General features: G+C 45.4%; 2 protein-coding genes and 1 long non-coding RNA gene across 5 annotated transcripts; 1 reads left to right on the top strand and 2 right to left on the bottom strand.

Annotated features, from left to right (window-relative positions):
- The first annotated feature begins 2,967 nt into the window (after positions 1-2,967).
- Positions 2,968-6,359, top strand: LOC112882450. The gene is made up of 3 exons (XR_003226671.1): positions 2,968-3,840; positions 3,939-4,089; positions 6,085-6,359. It is a non-coding gene; the product is annotated as an uncharacterized LOC112882450 (long non-coding RNA).
- Positions 6,360-8,268: 1,909 nt separating this feature from the next.
- Positions 8,269-12,356, bottom strand: LOC112880299 (protein GAMETE EXPRESSED 1-like). 3 transcript variants are annotated; one of them, XM_025944847.1, is made up of 9 exons: positions 11,920-12,356; positions 11,068-11,205; positions 10,873-10,890; positions 10,314-10,839; positions 9,641-10,228; positions 9,406-9,532; positions 9,121-9,307; positions 8,865-9,021; positions 8,269-8,746 (listed from the first exon to the last, which is right to left on the bottom strand). In XM_025944847.1, the coding sequence occupies exons 4-9, from the start codon at positions 10,802-10,804 to the stop codon at positions 8,440-8,442; spliced, it is 1,857 nt and encodes a 618-aa protein (XP_025800632.1). In that variant the 5' UTR covers positions 10,805-10,839; positions 10,873-10,890; positions 11,068-11,205; positions 11,920-12,356; the 3' UTR covers positions 8,269-8,439. The 3 variants fall into 3 exon arrangements, with proteins under 3 accessions (XP_025800632.1, XP_025800633.1, XP_025800634.1); XM_025944848.1 differs by lacking the exon at positions 11,920-12,356 and adding an exon at positions 11,342-11,453; XM_025944849.1 differs by lacking the exon at positions 11,068-11,205.
- Positions 12,357-12,504: 148 nt separating this feature from the next.
- LOC112880300 (cysteine proteinase 2) lies at positions 12,505-17,116 on the bottom strand. Its single transcript, XM_025944850.1, has 8 exons — positions 16,850-17,116; positions 16,603-16,724; positions 16,383-16,501; positions 15,665-15,738; positions 13,495-13,759; positions 13,285-13,416; positions 12,949-13,084; positions 12,505-12,845 (listed from the first exon to the last, which is right to left on the bottom strand). The coding sequence occupies exons 1-8, from the start codon at positions 17,044-17,046 to the stop codon at positions 12,805-12,807; spliced, it is 1,086 nt and encodes a 361-aa protein (XP_025800635.1). The 5' UTR covers positions 17,047-17,116; the 3' UTR covers positions 12,505-12,804.
- Between the last annotated feature and the right edge of the window lie 3,468 nt (positions 17,117-20,584).

Genomic DNA, 20,584 nt, shown 5'->3' with positions numbered 1-20,584 from the left:
AAATTTAAAACATAACAGTATAAACTCAAGCAAGCTAAAGTTGACATTGCAATATAAATTTAGCTCAATAAACTTATTACAACTCGATTCGTAAGCGTGCCTGGTAACCTAACGAGCATCTCCAACAGTATCCCTCAAATCAGACCTCGAATCAGACCCTCTATATTTCAACATCAACTCTAGCAGTGGCCTCTAAATTTTACCTTCTTTTAATCTAAAGGGTGAGATCCATTTGGGGCTGAGGGTGAAGGAAAAAATTTGAAGACCTTCGTTAGTAGAAGATCTGCTGGAGTATATTTTTTTTTCTATCCTGCAAATTTAAAATTCTACTGGAGTTGCTCTTAAGGCCAGCAAGTGAGTTCCAGTTCGAGTTCAACAAAACTGATTGAGCTGGGAGAGATTTGATGCAGGGTCGGCCTCATCTTTGCTCGTTAGTAGTATTAGTCAGTACACGTACTCATCGCAAAATTAACACTCGATTCAGTGCAACAGAATATTTGCCACCTAATATTTATCTGACTTTTGCGACCTATGTACTCACGGTGGTATCTCTAAAGTGGTGGTAGTATCTGTTTCGCATGTCAATTAGCAATCATAAATCAAAGACTTTCTCCATCGTAGAATACAAAGAGATCCTAGTATCCAAAAATTGTTGATAAATAAAAAAAAACCCTCTTCCTTTATAAGTTCAATAAACTTCTCTCAAATTCTTCCCTACAGGTACCAGCTCTTGCTTTCCCTTGATTTCAATTGGTTTAAACTGGATTAGTGAGGACGCACACGTCTTACTCAATCTTCGTTAATCTATTGAAAACAGGATAGAGGGAGTATTCAACTTGACACGATTTTTGCCTAGGTCAGGAAAGAAATTTGGTGGAGCCAAAAATAGAAAACCTTACCAGTGATGCAATTGCAAAGTAGGGATGTCGACTAGACGCCTAGTCGGGTAACTGCTTTTCATCGAAAAGAAATGGGCAATGACATCCATGTTGGTGTTTACTGTAACTTACTTTACGCCTAAAGTCATTGGACATACCGAGACGCGTCTTTGTTAAAGTCTGCCCTATCCAAAACTTCATTCACGTCCTCTGGCCGCAGCTAATGACGGCCGATGTGATGCCAATACGCCATTACCATAGCGATAAAAGCAATGCGAAGCAAATACCAGAAAAAAAAAGAGAAAAGGATTCTCTAGAAGGTGCCACTCCACTGCCTCTAGAAGAAGCCGGCTGTGCGGTGGCGTGGTGGTCATTTTCTAATCCACTGTTCCTGCACGCCCGGAAACTCCTATAGGCAGTTGCAGAAGCCCCGGAGATTCGGACGGCGAAAATTCCCCATCACGCAGGGAGTGAGTTCTGTTGATAATTTGAGTGCGCAGCTGCCTGCTGTGGTCGCCTCAATTTTTATTTCGTCCTTTTTTCTGGAGGGCTGCTTTTTTCCCCATCTGAAAAACAGGCGTTATTAAAGAATAAACTGGTTGGCCCCTACTGAAACAGTGAACCCCAATCATCATAAACCACTAATCTAATCTCTGCTTTCAAGCTGTATTTTTCTTGCGAAGAGGGCAACGGCGCACTTAATTACTTCTCCGAAATAAATATTAGTAGTTATTGCAGTGTGACGTGTGACAGTGAGTAGACGAAGCATCATGCGAGAATTTCTCTCTCTCTCGCTGATGACGAGAGGGGAGGAGGACAGGAGGAGCGGCGGAAACCTGAAGCCCAGAACCAGGAGTCCTTTTTCCTTCTCTTTTGAGCTCTCGGAACCTGGAGGAGTCCTGGAGCAAGAAGAAATGTACTTTCCGTTTCCGGCGGGCAAGAGGATCGCGAGACCAAACTGTTCGGTATGGTTACTCTGATCCGTGGCTTGTTTAGATTGCAAATTTTTTGCAACAGTGAAACTATAGCGCTTTTATTTGTATTTGATAAATTTTATTTAATTATGGACTAATTAAGCTTAAAAGATTCATCTCATGATGTACAATTAAACTGTGCAATTAGTTAGTTTTTTACATATGTTTACTGGTCTATGCATATGTCTTAAAATTGATATGATGGAAAGAGAATGTAAAAAGTTAGGATTTGGAGTGCATCAAAAACAGGGCCCTAATCCGGCGGGGGAGCCTCGCGGCGCGTGCGCGGCCGCTGCCCTTCTCGTTCTCGGGCACGCGGCGCGCGCGCTCCTGGAGCGGCCGCGCCCGGCGGCGGCACGTGGCCGGTGGCGGGGGACCAGGCGCGAGGTGGCGGCTGCCGACTGGCCAGGGGCTAGCAGCTACACGTGCCGTGTTGCGTGGCGTTCCAGCAACCCAAGACGTGTACGTCCACGGCGTACATACGGGGAAACGCGTGGGGAATACCAGCGTACGATGGGGATCGGGGCGTGGCGATGGCTCAGTTCTGCAGTTCACCTTGCGGCGTGGGTCAACTATTTTGACTGGCCCGGTTGGATTATCAAGGTGGTAATCGTACCGGCTGTAACTTTTCCCAAGATGGTATGGTATTCTTCCACGACTCTACCTGTGTACAGAGACAGCCGTGGTAGGTGGCGGCGAAAAGCTCACTGTCGTGATGGGCCTCTCTGGACAGGAAACGGACCTATGTAAAACTTGGCTGCTCTGTCTTTGGGCTGCAATGATGGACCGACCACTGGTCAGCAAACTCGGCTGCTGTGTCTCTGGGCTGCAATGATGGACGCGACCTTTCCATTTCTGGGCCGTTGAGAAAACTCTATCTTTCCTTGGACCGACCATAAGAAGGAGAGGACTGCGATCTCTACATCATCTTGATTAAAATCCCCTCCCATCTGCCTATTTTGCAAAAAAATCTCTTATTTCCTAATAATCACAAATAAATTTAGCTCGTCCGGACCGCACAATACTCACATTCGTATATTTTGCAAATAGAACCTCAGACTAATGTTTATTTTGACACAAAGAAGGAAAAATTCAATAATACCGTCATGTTTGCAGAAAACCCCCCGCTATGCAATTTTTCAATAAACCCCTTCCACAGCCCCGAACCCTAACCCCCTCTCCTTCCACCGCCCCGCCCTCTCCCTCCCTCTCCTGCTCCGGCCACCTCCCTCTTTGATCTCTGACTCCCCGTCGTCGCCTCCCTTCCCCTTCTCCCTCTCCGCTTGCCTCTGTTGCCCCTCCCGCCACCGCTCCTCTTACTCTTGTCGCCACCGCCCGCTCCCGCGGGATCCACGCCGCCCTCAACCCCAACCCCGTCGCCTCCTCTCTCACTGTACCCCAGCAGCGCCTCCTCTCCTCTCTTTCCTGGCGCCTTCTTCCCGGCGGCGCCCCTCACCCCTACGCGCGGCACGGGCCGGCGTGGATTCGGCGCCTTCTTCCCTGCTGTGCCCCTCCTGCCCCTCACCCCTCGGTGCGGCACGGGCCGGCATGGATGCGGGGGTCCTGCTCGCGGCGCGGCCCGCAGTGGCTGCGTGCGGGTGACAGAGGCACGGTCGGGCGGGCCCGGGAGCAGAGCGGGCGCAGGAGCAGAGGCCGCGCAGCAGCGGCGTGGCGTAGGCCAGGAGGCGGGCGCGGCGCGGGTGTGCAGGAGGACCAGCGGCGCGGCCGGCGAGGGGCGTGCGTTGGCAGCACCAGCAGCGACGCGACGCGGATCGGGTAGCGGAGGAGCATGGCGTCGAGGTCCATCCCCGGCGCCTCCTGGGTCTCCTCCCGAGGCTCGGTGACGTCGAGAGCGCGGCGCCGGGCAGCCAAGGCAGCAAAGGAAGCGGCGGCTGCTGCGGTGCGCGAGGAGGCATCAGCCCTCCAGATGACGGCCGTGCCGGCTCACCCCTTCGCATGTGGCCACGTCGCTCTCGGAACAAGAGCAGGTGCGCCAGCCTAGCGACATGGTGGTCCCCACCTTATCTCTTCCCCTCGTCTTTCATCCAATTATGTCTCCTTTTCTTCTTTCTCCGTCTTTCGCAAGATCCAGCGAGCCGTGGGGAAGGGGAAGCAACGGTATAGTAGCGCGGCCATTCCGACAACAAACTACGGCGTTGGCCTATGACCGTGGCGAGCAAAGAACTGATGTGCACGCGGAGCGACAGCCTGGTGGCAAGGCAGCAATGTGAGATGAGGTACTCCCGAGCAACTTCTTCTTTGCATTCCTACCGTCCTTATCTCCACCTGCTATCCTAGGTCCGTTCTTGCGTTCGGATGAGATTTGAGCATGCTTGCGAAGGCATTCTAACAATGTTTGTTATTTAAATTTCAGAGTTATAAAAGTGCTAGCCATAATTTTTGCAGCTCAGTGACAGGAGCAAGGGTAGCAGCAATGTTTTGAGCATGAGAAAACAACTATATATGATGTTAAGATAAGTCCCACTGATCCTAGGAATGGACTAACATAATAATATTTAATTTCCATATTCGATATGAAAAGATAAGAATCATTTAGCCATTAAATTTTGGTTTCTGAATTGATGCTTATTAGGATGGATTTTCTTGGTTTAGGATTTAGATCTCGGAAGGAATGGCAGTCAATTCCTGCAATTGACTTCCTAATGTTGTTCTATTTACCTTTGTGTAGTACTTGTATCAGATAAAGATAGGGTATTACAGAACCAATGTTGCTGTAAACAACCGTGTACACACTACTTGACAAGCTACCGTGTAGTTTAGGCCTTAAACGGTGATTACACGATCCAACCGTTTACACGATGAAAAATAGGTTTACACAGCCTACACGGTGTAAAAAATCGGCGACTACACGGTTTTACACGACGAGTAGACCGTTTAAAACAACGTTCAGGCTATAGATAAGTATCAACTATGCCTTATTTTTTAAACAGCACAACATTTGTTATTTGTAAATTGTGATTTGTCACATAACATAAGAATGATCAATTGATAAGGAGCATATAATTACATGTTTGGTCTATTTAACAATTAAGCTTGGTAATCTGTAATATTTGGTTGATAAAATATTAGATTTTCTGAATTTCACTTGCATAAATATATGAATTTTATTTCTACCATACACACTGTATAGCCTGTGTACACACTTTACACGACATGTACACGGCCTACTCGCTATTCGAGGGGTGACTGAACAACTACCGTTTAGCGTTTAGGTGAAGACGGTACAGAACTGAATCATAAATAGCTGTTCCATTTGTGTAAACCATTAACTATGTGATTTTGATCCATACATATCACAGGGTCTATCTATTTATAAGAGAATTTCAGCTTTTACGGTTTTTAAGAAAAATAACTATTTGGGATTCCTATCAATAGAAAATAGAAAAAAAAATTGGCCACTATTAAGGTTAAAGATTATTGCATTTGATCCGATCTTTCATTGTTAGCCTATGTCAACATACAGAAAGAATTCAGTATGTAGCTTAATGGTCAACCTATAAATTTGCATGCCATTAACTATGATGACACTACTCAGTTGCTTGGTTGCATCACTTTGAGTTTGTAAACTGAACTGAAGACATCTGAAACTGAATGTCATAAACCAGCCAGGAGCCAGTTACATTTCGACCAATACAGATCTTGATATCCATTTTATCTTCACATTTCTAGAGTTCTATACTATTTTGATCTGTCATACTTGTGCAGGAATTAAAGATGCATGTGTAAGTAAATAGCCTGCACACTTATTTAAAATACAAAGCTAAGTTTAGATTGTAAATATGGAATATGCTACCCAATGTGGTCATGCTGATACTCATGTTCCAGCATATGAGATTACAATAACTTTGGATTCTATGCCTGCTCTTTTGGAAACACTACCGGTATACAATTTAGAATCATATGCAATGTACGACCCACCGTAGTGGTACATGCCAGCTTTTTTTCATTTAGATCTCTGTCGTGCATGCTTGTGTGTTGAATGAAATTAGAGAGGTGTCAAGTTAATTTTGAATATGCTTCTCCAATACCAAATGTTGTTTACTTTACAGATTCAGATAAACGTTGCCATGGTTGTATTTGTTTAGGTGAACTTATGATGTTGGGGTTTCTTTGGTTCGGCCAAGCTTAGACCTCCACGATTTAGCTTAGGCCTATTGAACTAACATATTTTCTTCTATTACTCTTGAACACATGGCATGTAAACTAAATAGCTCAAAGAAGGATGGCAGAAGCATGAAGAACAACCAGGAGCTGATCAAGGTTATGGAGTGCTGCAAAAGCTTCTCGTCCTCTTTCCCCACTGACTATTAAGTTTGAGTAGCCTCCGTGCATCACATCCCATCAGGATGTTTCGTGTTAAGAAAATGTAATGCATATTTTATTTTCTAATTGCGAATGTGCTTTTCTCGAACCAATTGTGAATGTCCTTTCACATGAGCCAATTGGAATACCTCAACTCAGTTTAAAATTTGCTTTGGTGTATTAATCCTTTTACCATGATTATTTGCTGTTCAAATCCAACCTTGAATTGATAGGTGGAATTATCTATGAACCTTAAATACTTAATATTGATTCTTTTTCCCAGTTCATCATGCACCAACTTCCCATCAATTTAGAGAACTATATAATCCCATATAAAATCCAAATAGAAAACGATGTAAAAGCTTAACGGGATTTTATTTCAGCAAGGTTTTTCTGTTTATTTCTTTATTCTTTTGCGTACTCTATAGATTTTAAAATGTATGACCATGATAGGACGCGCTTCGCGAAGCGCGTCGAATGTTTCTAGTAACAAAATTCGCACCAGAGACACTTCCACTACTGACTCCTCCTTCCCCACCCCACCACGCCACCCTCCTCTTCTTCACAAAACGGAGACTCCGTCCGTCCGCACGCTGAGCTACGTATCGACGTAGCCAACGCGTACGCGTTCGACGCGACAGTGATGCCACCGCAAAGTGCTCCACTGGAGGGCGCTGTGGCCCGCGAGTTGGTCGTCCGGAGGCAACATGAGGTCTGGTACTGATCATCGTCCCTGCGCTCAAAATTTGGCCGCTGTAACTACAAGTATCTGGATGTGCTTTCACATCCGTATCTTACGCTAGATACCTGCCCATGCTTTGCTCGCTCTTGATGCGTTCCTGGTGGAGGCATTCCGTATCCTCCTGAAGCAAGCAAAACGACGATTCACAGCCATATGCTAATTCTGCAATTGTGCAGGCAATCTGCACACAGTGTCACGCACATTAGGTGTTTGTTGGAATGCTTATCTGAGTATTGCATTACATTAAGATCAATTCAAATTTGGAATTGGACAAAGCGATAGTTTGTAGCCTTTTCTACTTGCTACCATTATATTTCAGCTCCCAGCATATGAACGTCATTCAGTCTGTCGGATGCTGAACTGAATTTCCTTCGGATAAAGGCATGCTAGAGTGTTCTATTTACAATAATGAAGCAATCCAATCGTATGCATTGATTATTCCCTACTTAGTCTAATGTCATTTTTACTATTTAATTCCAGTCGTGTACTTGACCTGTATAGGCTGAATGCCATGGGATGGTCACCAACTTACCACTATGCAGCAAGGGACCGCCTACCTTGTACTCTTCCAGGTGATATCCTATAGTACCCTGCTTTGCAATATGTAAATAATATTTTGTTGGATTGAAATCACGTTGAGCTATACTGATTAGCCTGTCAGTCCCTGCTTGTTTTTGTGTGCACGAACATTGAGTATGGCTATGAGCCGGTAGCACAGTTCTTTGATAAGTGCAGCGCTACTGTGAGATTGGAAAATCAGGAGTTTCACTTAAAACCAACGCCCCCCCATGAAACAGGAAGATATGTTCTCAGATAAGCAGACTGATTCGTGGCTATAAAATAGGACAGGTTAATATTACTACAAAATTTCAAGAACCTGAGTATCTAAAACAGAGTGCTATATTAGGAATCACCAATGAGGTAGTAGATGAGATAAATAACTACATGATCAACTTAGTGCCCAATCCAGAAAGAGAATATTACAGTGCTGACAGACGAGCATGCTTATCAACCTGTATCACTTAAAAATACAACTGATTAATATGCTGATCTGCAACGGTGCAATGGAGCAAGGCTCATCTTCTCTGCCTCTCCTGTGTCCTGTGATTGTTGCTGCTGCAGATTTGTTAACCCTAAACAGGTCGCATCACAAAGTATGAAAAAGATAAAATGTGTACCATTCCTGTTGAGATGAACACAGGTAAAAAAGACGAACACAGATAACCCAGAAATAATGTTGGTACTTATCTGAATCTATTGCCAATAGTCGCAAATCTGCTTAATCTATTGCCATTTGGACTGGCCACCTCTATGGTGGCTTGTGCTTCTAGTAAACATCTAGAACAGCATATTGAATCAATCAATTTTTGACAATATATTCACTCCAGTGTAACTATATTTAGGGATTGTAGCTTCATCACGACAATATGCTAAAACATCGTGTAAACAAATTTTCGTCAACATCCTCATGTGGCACTCGAGAGGCCTCCTCCCTACTCAGAAACTACTAATTCGGGCCTTCCTATTTCCGCGGCCGCAGATTGTACCTCCGGCCCACCGACGTCGTGATGGAGTTCTCGCCGAACCCCTCCGGCAACACGACCTCGTTGCAACGCCGGGGCGCCCGCTCGGGCGGCATCGCGTAGCTCGGGTCCATCTTGCTGTCCACCTCGTCCGCCAGCTCGTCGAAGACCCACGAGTAATCTCTCATGCTCCCCTCGCTCTCCTCCGTCTCGTACGGCAGTGCCCGCCCGCCGGCGGTCTCCTCCAGCGCCCGGACCTTCTCCACCAGCGTCTGGAGCAGCCGGTGGTTCAGCGCTTCGTAGTCCCTGAAGGATGCAGCAAGTTAAAAATTGCAGCAACGGTTTGGGCCAGCAGGCCACTGAAAATTCTGAAGATCCAGAGTGTAATCTAGCAGATTTGCGGAGGGCTGTGTTTGTCACGTACCTGTAGGTGAATATAGAGTGAAGGATCTGGACAGTGGCGACGCCGAGGAACACCATCCTGATCAGGAACACCTTGGACATGACCCAGAACTGCTTGTCGATGTCGTCGGCGCCGACCTTGATCAGCCCGATCTCCAGCACGAGTGTGATGCATAGACCTACCGGGGGCAAACATGTTAGCGAAATGGACACTCTCACTTGATGTAGAAATTACTCTGCCACAGAAGTTGTAAATAATTAGAGGGATGAAATCATACCAAAGTAGAGTTGGCCCCTGATGCTGAACGTTTGCTTTGCACTGGTGAGCATATAGATGAGGAACACGATACAGCAGTAGAAGAAGAATGCCTTGATGAAGCGAGACTCGGCTAGGATGGCGTTGTGCAGGATGTACAGTTTGTCCAAAGCAGCAAAAATGTTGGCCTGCTTTGCTCTGAACTCTTCCTGCAGGTGAAAAAAGTCAATAAATATGAGAAGGATTTGAAGGCCCAAATGCGACAAAATTATTTAGTTTTTCTTTTGGGAACGAAATGGATAGGAACCTGTGCTTCCAATATAGAGTGCGAGTTTTGGATGAGATGATCATGGGCTTGTCGGATTTGTTCTTGCCGGGCCAATAACTCTTCCTGCTGCCGCTGGCCAAACTGCGCAAGTTTCTGAATTGTTTCCCTGCAAATGTTCATCTAATCAGAATGTTTTTTTTTCTTTCAGATGTAAATCAAGCACTTGTCCAAGAACAATAGTAAAAAATGAGCAGTACCCACAAATACACACTACCTGCTTTCTTCAAGAGCTTGTGCTTGAAAGTTGTGGAGATTATTCAATCCTTCCATGGCCCGGCTCTGACCATCAATTAGCTTCTTCTGATTCTCCAATGACTTGCCAACCACACTCCCAATATCATCAGCCTTGCTCTGCAAACCTTCCATCTTTGAAGATATTGAATCGCCAACACTTTTTATTTCCCTGTGAATGTACCCAGTCTCCTGTTTCAGTTTATCCATCCCATTGCCGAGGCTCTCATACGACTCCTCGACGCGCGCCATGCCAGCGTCGATCTTCTCCCTCATCTCCGTTTGCCCTTCCTTCAGGGCAACCTGAGCCGCGGCGATCTCCTTAGACTGCTCAAAGACGGCCTTCGAGTGAGCCAGCGTGTCATTGATCTGCTCCCTGACGTTCTTCGACGTCTCTGCCAGGTGGTCGGTTTGTATCTCGATCGATGACAGCGTGTCATGAACCTTGCAGGACTCCTTGATGATCTGGTCTGACCTCTCCTCGATCACCTCAAGCTTCTCCTTAGCAGACTTGGATGTCCTTGTCAGGTCATTGACGAGCCTCTCTGTGTTGTGCTTGAACGCTTCAGCCCTGAACAAATCAACCAAACCGTCAAATATATCACTGAAAACGTCTGAAGATCTGCAATTGAAAATTAGGAGGAAACAAAACTTACTGCAACTGGTGGCACAGAGTGTTGGTCTCGAGAAAGAACTCAAGGAACACCTTGCCCTCGGATTCGCTAAGCTGCTTGCGGCAATGGACCATCTTGGAGCCGTCGGCGCAGGACGGGAAGGGCGGCCGCCCTGAGTCCTCCTGGAAGCAGCTGCTGAGGTGCCACGCCAGGCGCGACTGCCTCTCCTTATCCGCCATGATTTCGCCGCAGCTGGCAAACAGCTTGCGGTACGCCTCCTGCCAGCAGTTCCTCGGCCCGGCGAGCTTGTTTCGCGCGTTCTCCAGCAGCTTCAGCCCTCGCGGGTCGTTGGCGTCGTCCATGTCGAAGTCGGCCACCGCGTCCTCTAGCTCCATCATCGGAGCGCGCTGGTTAGCCACCGCCGCCGAGCCCGACGACGAGGAGAGGATGTTCCATGAGAACCCACTGATCCTCGCAGGGCAAACCCATAAGCAGATCAAAATCAGCAGCACGGACCACGCGTTTCTTGTCATGATTCAACCGGTAACTTAACTTGGCACCGGGCAACAAGTGATCTTGATCGTGGGAGGTCAAAATCAGGGGCTAATAATCGCAGTCCCTGCCATGAACGAACAAGGGAAGCATCAAAAACCCATTCATCCGACACAGATTGTTACACTATATAAGCTCCGAATTAAAGATTAAACCCAAACATATCACATCATCAAGATATTTTTTTTGTTATCAGTTACTATTTCAGACAAAAAATCCAGCGAAAATCGATGCTAGTAACAACCTAAAGCGATTGGCCGCAACAACAAGTGTCCAAGAACAGGCAAGGCAATGGTGGCGCAACTGAGTGCTTGCTAACTCGGGCCCTGCGGCGTGAATGGCTTCCTGTTAAGTAGTCGCGGTCACAGCTGCGTTTCTTCTCCTGCACGGCAAGAGCGAGATCCGGAGGAAACCATCACATCAGACGCGGGGGATATGATAAAGAATAAAAATGTTTCCAAGAAAAACAGAGTCGGTTTGGACTTTTGACACCACTGGTGAAAGAGACCCCAACTCACACTGACACGCGCAAATGGAGTGATTAACAAGGTAATGGGGATCGAAGCCGACGAGTTCATCAGACTTTGTAGGATCTCCTGCCGTCTTATAGGCCTGGTGCCGTTCCCACCAAGGAAGCTCTAGTTAAGCAGCCAGTTGATCGCGGTTAAGTCGGCGCTAGTGTAAGGCGGTGGCGATGGCTTACGCCGCAAGGCTCAGAGATCGCAGGCCCAGCGGGCCGGGACCAGCCTCATCAGGGAGGGAGTCGAAAAAAATTCGTCTATGGGCTCATGTCAGTCGGACACATATCGCATTGGACATCAGGAGTTCAGTAAGGATTTGAAAAAGTATGGTCAACCCAATCAGAGCATGAACAACTGCCAACATTCCAAGATTCAAAGGGAATTCGTTCGAGAGAAGAAAGAAAGAAAAAGATTCAAAGGGAACTCAACCGAATGACACTGTATCACGAAAACTGGCTTGGCTGATGATGCCACAATGCAGTGGATGGATGTTTCAGATAAAGAACTAACGGAAGAAACTTAGCAAAATTCAGTCGCCAAGAGAAAAAGAGACTTGGAGGAATCAAGAAACTCACCGGTTCGGTTGCGGGATCGCAGCGCGGGTCCCCTCGTCGATTGTTGGGAACTGCGACGACGGTGCCAAGATGATGAAACCAAGCCGCAGATGGCGTATATGCAGGGGACGCTGGCCGTGGTTGAGTGGCAAAAAGATCGCGGTAAAAAGACGCGCTCTTCGGTGGGAAAGGCTCGAACAGCCGGAGGTGAAGAGGCATCCGTTCAGGGGTGCGGTTCGCTGCGTGTTTCTGTTCACACCGGGTTCCAAATTTGGTCGCTCGTAATGCTCGTTAAGTGGATGCGTAAATATAGACCAAAAATAGTTCAGCTACTGTTTCACATGGGCAGACATGTCAATTGGGTGACGAAATGCAGAAGATACCATATTTGCTGGTTCAGATTCGTCATACCTGTGGTTTTTTATTATTATGAAAATTTTTATTAAAATTTTGGGATAGATTTATATAGGGACATCTACATCCAAGGACCCACACAACCTCACCTTACTATGGTAGCTAATTTTTCAAAAAAAAATGTAAAGGAACAACCAAAAAAACAATGCAGAGATCAACCCATTTGAAGATAATTCAGAGATATGAACATGATGACATATAATCTGAATATGGTGCATTATTATATGATAAAAATGTCCCGTCTGTAATCTGCATGTGGTACCATGTTTACAATTTCACCTCAATAGAATAGCATGGACACGTATGAGTAGTTTGGAGCCCCAACTGACAATCTACCTACACGACCATACGGGAGAGACGTACAAGCGGGGGCTAATTCATTCCCTTTACGATTGTCTATTCACAACAGGGTATTTGTATAACCCATCAACATGCTCAGGCTAAACATGTATTATTGACGCCAAGCAAACCATGGAACAATCCTTGTGGGCCTCATGCCGCGACAACAGGGTAGGATGCACAAGTAGCAACACCTGCAACATTTGGAGTCAGGTTAATATCGAAGGGCACCACACTCTGGAGCCCACGATCTCTGTTTTTTAAGTGAGGATATGGAAGAGTATGTGGAATACTTACCGCACATGTTCTTGCCCATTTCCATCTTGAAGTAACCATCGTCACCCCAGTCAGCGCCCCATGAGTTCTTGATGAGCCAGTAGGGGACACCATTTTCAACACCATAGCCAACAGCCAAAACAGCATGGTTCACATCCTAGTAATGACAAAAGGATTCATAATTTCAGACCATAATAACTGGATAACCAGAAGTCTAACGTGATTTGCTAAGTCATACTTATTTCGTCTAAAAAAAGAAGTCCTAACGTTATTGGATAGGAGCAATTGAAAGACAAACTCTACATAAGCAAATCAAATGGTAACGTAGGTTGATGACACAAGGATATTGTAACTAACCATAGGAGTAGTTCCACAGTGGTCACTAGTGTAAACTCCGCTCTTGTACAGCCTGAAACCATTGATCACCTCGAAGGCAACGCTAACAGGGCGAACCAGACCAACAGCATCCTTCAGTTCATCCTCAGCACCCTTACCACAACAACAGAAATAAGTATAAACTATTGTATGTATCACTCAAACGAATTTAGAGTGGGGCTAGGTTCTCACCAGGGTGATGTTAACCGAGTCCAAAACTTTGACTCCAACATTTGAAGCCTTGAAATGGCAGACTCCATTTACACCCTGGTAAGGGTAAGATTCCTCAGTGTCAAGGCCACCATTGTATTTGATGTATTCAAAGGCCTGGGACGGAAGGCCTCCGTGGCATCCGAAATTGTTGTATGCACCAGCGCAGTCAACAAGCTGTTGCTCAGAAAGAGAGACGGGCTTGCCAGTTGCCTGGGTGTATGCAGCCTCAAGTGCACCAGTAGTGCTGCCAGAATAAGCATCAGAGGAATTTAATTATTTTGTCTGAACGACCCCCTTTTCCTACTTTCAGAGAACATGCTAAGATGGGCATTTCTATGCACAGCAGATAAGAAAAGTGCATAAACAACATGCAATAGGAAATATAAGAATGGCTATTGATAGACAGCTAAAACGGTATCTGAATTATATTCAAATGCTTAAGAAGTTTATCTCTTGTTTTCTAACTGCAACATGACCATCCAAAAACATCACCAAAAGCTAGCAATATAAATCGGCCATTATGGTATCTCCTTGCAATATTGTTTGTTTTTGGGTAGTTTAGAAGAAGTTGACACTACAGTGCCTCAACATTCTATGAATTTTTCCTACATAAGTTTTCTTTTTGCCTCTTTGTTTGTGAGGCATATATCTGATAAAATGATTTTAGGCAACGTTAGAATTAATGTATAAGTGCTAACACACACTTTCTTGGGATGGATTCATTTTCACCACGAAGTTGTGGTACAATATCATTTATCATTGCTACTGTTTGGAACTGGATGTCGGTAAGAAAATCCAATGGCAAAAATAATATTTATTCAGCTTCAGAAATAGCAGAAGGGAAATACAGACCACAATCAATCACAAAAATTCCAAAATACAAATTACCTCTCTGAATAAAAAACTTTATGTTATTCGTCTAGACCTCCAGCCTGAGTTTGTTGTCACATAAATTGAATAAAGGAGGAATCAAACAAAGTAACCTTGGAAGTTTACAGTGCTCTGGCACAAAGAGTATCACATTGCATCTACCAGATTTGCATTGTGATTTGCTGATTTTTGTCTGGCCTAAAAGGAGAGTATAGACATGAAAATGTTGGAAAGCACAAAATTAGAGTGGTAATGACTTTACTTTTGACTATGAATACACTCTCTCAAGGATGCCATCCATGAACACAAACTTTTACAAGGGATCAGAGTGGCACCTTTCTTTAATTTGTAAAAGTATTCAAATCAACTGGCATTTCAAACTTGCATTGCAGCAAATTAATTTTCCTTACATATTAATTCATTATTTTTTCGTGTAATTTATTAGCAAAGTCTTCCATGGAGCTCTGCACTTGCACTATAGGATAGTACTGTATAACATATTAGAATGTGTGCATATAAAACTTCATAATGCATTGAAAATATTAATTAAAACTATTATTTGCAAGTGAATTTTTAGATGGCAGGAAACATGAACAGTTACATCTATTTTTAAAAAAACGGAAACATGAACAGTTACAAAAAATGATCTTTGGTTGACTACTGGAATAGATCTGAAAGCAAAGCGTAGCCCAACAGTTAAGGTTGGTTGGTTGGTTGATCCAGTTATTTAATTGATTGCCTGTCTCACGAGTGCAATAGTTTAATCCCCACGCTGAACATTTTTAATAATCTCTTTCATTACAAAATATATATTTTATATAGGCTCATGATTGTTTCTGTGATGAAAGATCTGAACTGCTACTCTTGGAAGCTAGCAATAATCAGCTTCACCAACAGATATATCTATCAGTACCCATCCTGACCAGTGACCACACCTAAAGTAGTTTTAAATTCTTTACTAGAAGCAGAATGGTTTGAAAGTGCCCCACTCTGATTACTTTCAAGAGCACGATCGATTTAAAGGCCATGAGGCCCATGCAAAAAATTTGCATGCAGACTCCAATTGGTACTTCCTGTCGGATATCATAGGCACCTTTTACTGGGAAAGTAAGCATGCACCAAACACAACTATCACTGATATAATTCCCATATATTATTACTTTTTAGCGTCTTTGGGAAGAAGGTACAACAGTAATGGCAAACCCTCCCCACCAGCTTTGTCTAAGAATGATACCAAATGAAAGAACGGGAAAGAGGATGCTGGTTTTTCAGTAGTTACCTGAAGGTCCAGCAAGATCCACAGTGGCCCTGGTTTTTCACTGGGCTCACGATCCCATCCTCCCTCCAGTCTTTCTGCAATAGCCAGAACAATATCACATACACATCTCACAGAGAAATGTTCAAAATTTACAGCATCCAACACTAATTGAAGTTGTTTAATTTGTATCTACCTCACATGGCCCAGATCTAACAACACAACATAACACCTTGCAAACTGCAATGACCACTACCTTACATGTATGATGCATGATGGAATTGCTGCACTAACATCCTTCAAAATAATAAATAACAAGTGACAAGTATGAAGTCTACTTCCACCCCATTCCGGTACAATAGTAGTAGTTACTTAACCGCTAAACAGTTTTGCAGTTTTTTTTTTGGAAACACAAAACTGATGTAGGCAAGTTCAGTTGACCAAGGTTGCTTTCGAGGTGGAGCCGGCTGAGCAAATAGCCAAACACTACACACCAGACACCACACAGCATGAAAGCAATGGGCAAATACTGCAGCCACTCGCAAGCTTCATACCAGAAACTCCATTGTAAAGCCTAAACAAACTGAACCCAGGCAGGCCCTGTCTCCCATGTGAGTATGTGACTCATGCTGTTACAAATCACAGTACCGACGTGGCTGCCACCTACTCGCCCCGCCGTTTTGGGAGCAAACCGCAACGTTACATAGAGGATTTTCTGTGACGAGCAGTTCAGGTAACTTACCGTCTCCGGGAGCGCGGCGTCGGCGCGCATCCGGTGGTTGCCGGCGAGCGTGGCGGAGCAGTTCTGCGCGGCGCCGAGCCGGGTCGCGCGGAACTCCTCCCAGCTCATGTCCGCGAAGCCTGCAAGGCAGCCACGGGTGAGAAACGGGAGAGAACCCGAGACGCGCTGGAGCGCGCGTTGAAGACTGGGACGACGAGGACGGAGGCGGCCAAGGACATACGGTTGATGCCGAGGCGGTAGGGGAGGCCCTTCCGGTTCGTGGAGCGGACGAGCTCGAGGCTCTCGGAGAAGATCCGGAACCGCTTGTGGACCTCCGCCACGCTCTCGTAGCTCTTGCCGTACCTGCATCACGCGCCGGCGGCAGCGGCGGCGGGTCGAATCGCGCGGTTAGGGAGAATCGCAGCGCGAGAGCGGACCGCGGGCGGGGTGGGCCGTCGCCCGTCGGATCGAGTGGCCGGGGTGCTCACCTGACGGCGTAGCGCGCGAAGCGGAGCGCGTCGCGGGTGCGGCCGAGCGCGGCGAGGACGGTGGACTCGAGCGCGGAGGCCGCGCGGTCGGTGACGGCGCGGATCGGGTTGGACTCGGCGAAGCCGGGCTCGTCGGCGGCGGCGGCGGCGGCCGCGAGGGCGAGGACGGCGAGGACGAGCAGGCGGCGGTGGGCCATCTCGCCGGCGGAATGGGCAAATATTTTACTGGCTCTGGTCGTGCGGGAGATAGGCGCTGGACGGCTGGCGGGCGCGAGCACGTTTGGGTGTGCCTGGTCTTATATACACCTTTGGGCCCCTTCATTTTTGGATAATTCGTCCACGTTAACCTACTCTGCTAACTTGTGCCGATATCTAAATAAGTACGTCATGGCCAGCTTGATTCTAACTTAGGCTTTGTTCGTTTACTGTGCCCTAAAGTTTAGCCGGGTCACATCAAAGAGAATCTTATCATTTAGAAGTATTAAATAAAGTCTAATTACAAAACTAATTGCAGAATCCTAGGGCTAATTCGCGAGACGAATCTAATGAAGTATATTAGTCCATGATTAGCGGATAATTACTGTAGCATCACTGTGGCAAATTATGGATTAATTAGGCTCATTAAATTTGTCTCGCTCGCGAATTAGCACCCATCTGTGAAAAAGTTTTGTAATTAGACTTTATTTAATACTTTTAAATGACAAGATTCTCTTTGATGTGATGGGTTTAAAATTTAGAGGGTAGGAAACGAACAGGACCTTAGGGTGTGCTCGTTTCATGGGGCCTAAAGTTTAGAGGGGTCACATCAAAGAGAAGTATTAAATAAAATCTAATTACAAAACTAATTGCAGAACCCCAGTACTAATTCGCGAGACGAATCTAATGAGGTATATTAGTTCATGATTAACGGATGATTACTGTAGCATCACTGTGGCAAATTATGGATTAATTAGGCTCATTAAATTTGTCTCGCGAATTAGCACCCATCTGTGAAAAAGTTTTATAAATAGATTTTATTTAATACTTCTAAATAGCAAGATTCTTTTTGATGTGACGGGTCTAAACTCTAGAGGGGAGAAAACAAACGCACCCGTAGCCAAACTACACGTGTTGAGCACCAAAAAATAAATTCGTGGTAAACAAGTCCAATTTCTATGAAAATTCAGAAACATTCGTGCGTTCCAAACGAAGCACAAATCTACGATCCCAGTCGATTGGCGTTGTCTTTAATTTTGGAATCCTTGCCCCGCTGCACGTGTTGAGCAAGATTTGAACCTGGGAACCTCTACATTTACATGAAACCAAAGCAACCGTGACGCCATTGGTGACGCTTGGTGTGGAGAGGCGACTGCATGATCGCGCTCGGGGGAAGGGGATGCTGATTGGACAGTGGAGGAAGCAGACGAGATGACGCGACAGGGTGAATCCGTTCCATTCCAGGGGATGGCGAAGATATTTTTTTTTCCGTTGGAGGGGATAGCCGTTCGTGATTGGCTCATTGGCCGTGCGCGATGACGTCGTCGCAAATGGAATGGGGCACTAGGCGTTAGAGGATGGCAACGGAGCGGGATGGAGCGCCGTCTCGGGCACTACCATCTACGAGTGTGAGGTGTCCATGCTGATGTGCGTTTTCTTCCGTGTGTCCCTGTCCTCAGTCCTCGCAGACGACGGGCCATCTCGGATTTCCCTACGGTTTCAGATCCTCTTCGGGGCAGATTTTTCCTTTTTGTTTGTTTTCTGGCCCCACGATGGCTGTGCAACGACTTGCAAGCGACACTGCAGTTTTCCGCTGGATTGGCATTTGGCAAGGTGGTGGATTACTGGATTCTCTTCCGTGCATCTTCTGAGAGAGTTTTGTGCTGTGCGATCGGGCTGCGAGGAACACGTGGACGGCGATATTCCGTAGCCATGGCAGAGATATTATCTGCTGAGTGGCACGTCACGCAGACGCAGCTGCTGAGACGCCGAAACTACTTTCCGATACAAGGTCGCAATCAAAGTGTCAGCGTCGTTCCATTTCTTTGGAGAGCAGTTAATGTTTTTTTTTCTCTTGAGAGGGAAAAGGCACCTAAACATCATACTGGGTCCCACAAGACAAGATAGATAGGATTTTCTACTGCGCACGACATGGCTCATGCCATGGCTGCTGGTGCCTGGTGTGGTCCGATTGTTTGCCGAGGGGAAGAAGCTATCTATCTTGCTGAGCAGTTCAATTTATGCACGAAAGGCATAGTGAAAACAATTCTACAGTCCCAGGAGCTGCTATCTGTCCCGGACGTTAAAGAGTTGTAAAAATCCGTAAGGAGATGTTATTATCGTCGCGCTATGTTCTTTTTTGGATGAAAATTGCACTGAATTAAATTGGTACTGTTCATTAATCCGAGTTGGCCACAAGTATATTTTCTATAGGAGGAATAGGTGACGAGTGTGCGGGTGCAGGCAATCAAGCACGATTCTTCACTTCATCAGGTCTGCTACTGCAGCGTCCTTGAGGCTCGTGCACCTGGAGATGGAATGGGAAACCTCTGCGAAAGCTTTTGTGGGACGAAAAAAAAGAAAATTCCACTTTCATTCCCTCAAAAAGCCCACGAAAACGGAAAAAAAACACCTCGTAGCCACCTTCTAGAGTGGGCCATCTATGTTGGGCTCTTGTTGCCAATCTGATTTATGGCCTTTGGCCCAACCATTTCACGAGGTTGCCAAGAGGAACCGGATTTCAATAGAGAAAATTTCCTATATAGCATTGGATAAAAATTTAGTTCCATATATGATACTAACTTTTTTTTACCTCCCTTATTTGACACTGAGATTTATTTTTCATTCCTTTCTTTATGTTCCTTATTTGACATCAGTACATATTTTTTGTCCCTTTCTTGATACTTCCATTAGTTTGGCTGGTATATCTCACTGGAAAGATAATAATGAAATTGAATAATTTGCCGTGAATTATCCAGAGGACAATATGAAGCTGCACATTGTGTTTGCCAATTTTGAATACTTTAATTAGATAATTATTCAATGAACCAATGAAATTTTCCATATATCAGGAGTATTTTGGTCCACATACCAAATATCTAACATATTGAGAGTGAATTTGATGAAAGTTCCTAATGGATATAACTCAAGGGTCAAGAAAGGAGTGGAATTTAAATCTCAGTATCAAATAAGGGAGATAAAATTTTATAGTGCCATATGAGGAACCTGATTTTTATTTTGTGCCATATAAGAAATTTTCTCATTTCAATACCCTAAAAAGTGGGTTTTCAGAAAAAAAAACCCTAGAAAGTCAGAGCGTGTAGGACCCTGTTTGTTTACAGTTATTGGGCGATTCTGCCGGAAACAATCGAGCAGAGAGCCCCAAATGCCATGATTCCGAGCAACTGTCACAAAAATCGATTCCATGACCATCGGTAAAACAACAGCGCATGGGAATTATCCCCCGCACCGCTTTGGAGAAAATCCCGCTGATTCTATGGTGTGGATTACCAAATTGCTATTAGACTTCATCAAATATTACAAGAAAAATGTTAGGGTTTGGCTCAGCCACAGTCTGATGAGAACATCACCGTGCTGGATATACCCGAGATTTGATCTTCTACGAGTTACAAGTCGTCATCAACTTGGTCTTCACGTCCAAGATTTGGTCTTGTTCACCATCAGTCCCCGCGCACCAACTCCGTCCATCGATATCATCACCCGTACCTCTTCGTCGCCTGCTTACGACTACTTTCTCAA

The sequence above is a fragment of the Panicum hallii genome, chromosome 2, assembly GCF_002211085.1.
Source record: "Panicum hallii strain FIL2 chromosome 2, PHallii_v3.1, whole genome shotgun sequence".
Taxonomy (NCBI): Eukaryota; Viridiplantae; Streptophyta; class Magnoliopsida; order Poales; family Poaceae; genus Panicum; species Panicum hallii.
The sequence above is the reverse complement of the archived record's forward strand: the minus strand, read 5'-3'. Positions and strand labels throughout refer to the sequence as shown.

Excerpts from the sequence above, each read along its gene's own strand:
- LOC112880299 (XM_025944847.1), bottom strand. The coding sequence starts at position 10,804 with ATGACAAGAAACGCGTGGTCCGTGCTGCTGATTTTGATCTGCTTATGG. Across the intron at positions 9,533-9,640 it reads CAAGCTCTTGAAGAAAGCAG|GGAAACAATTCAGAAACTTG; the intron begins GTAGTGTGTATT and ends GAACATTTGCAG. Across the intron at positions 9,308-9,405 it reads ACTCTATATTGGAAGCACAG|GAAGAGTTCAGAGCAAAGCA; the intron begins GTTCCTATCCAT and ends TTTCACCTGCAG.
- LOC112880300 (XM_025944850.1), bottom strand. The coding sequence starts at position 17,046 with ATGGCCCACCGCCGCCTGCTCGTCCTCGCCGTCCTCGCCCTCGCGGCC. Across the intron at positions 13,760-15,664 it reads GGATCTTGCTGGACCTTCAG|CACTACTGGTGCACTTGAGG; the intron begins GTAACTACTGAA and ends TTATTCTGGCAG. Across the intron at positions 13,417-13,494 it reads ACTCGGTTAACATCACCCTG|GGTGCTGAGGATGAACTGAA; the intron begins GTGAGAACCTAG and ends TGTTGTGGTAAG.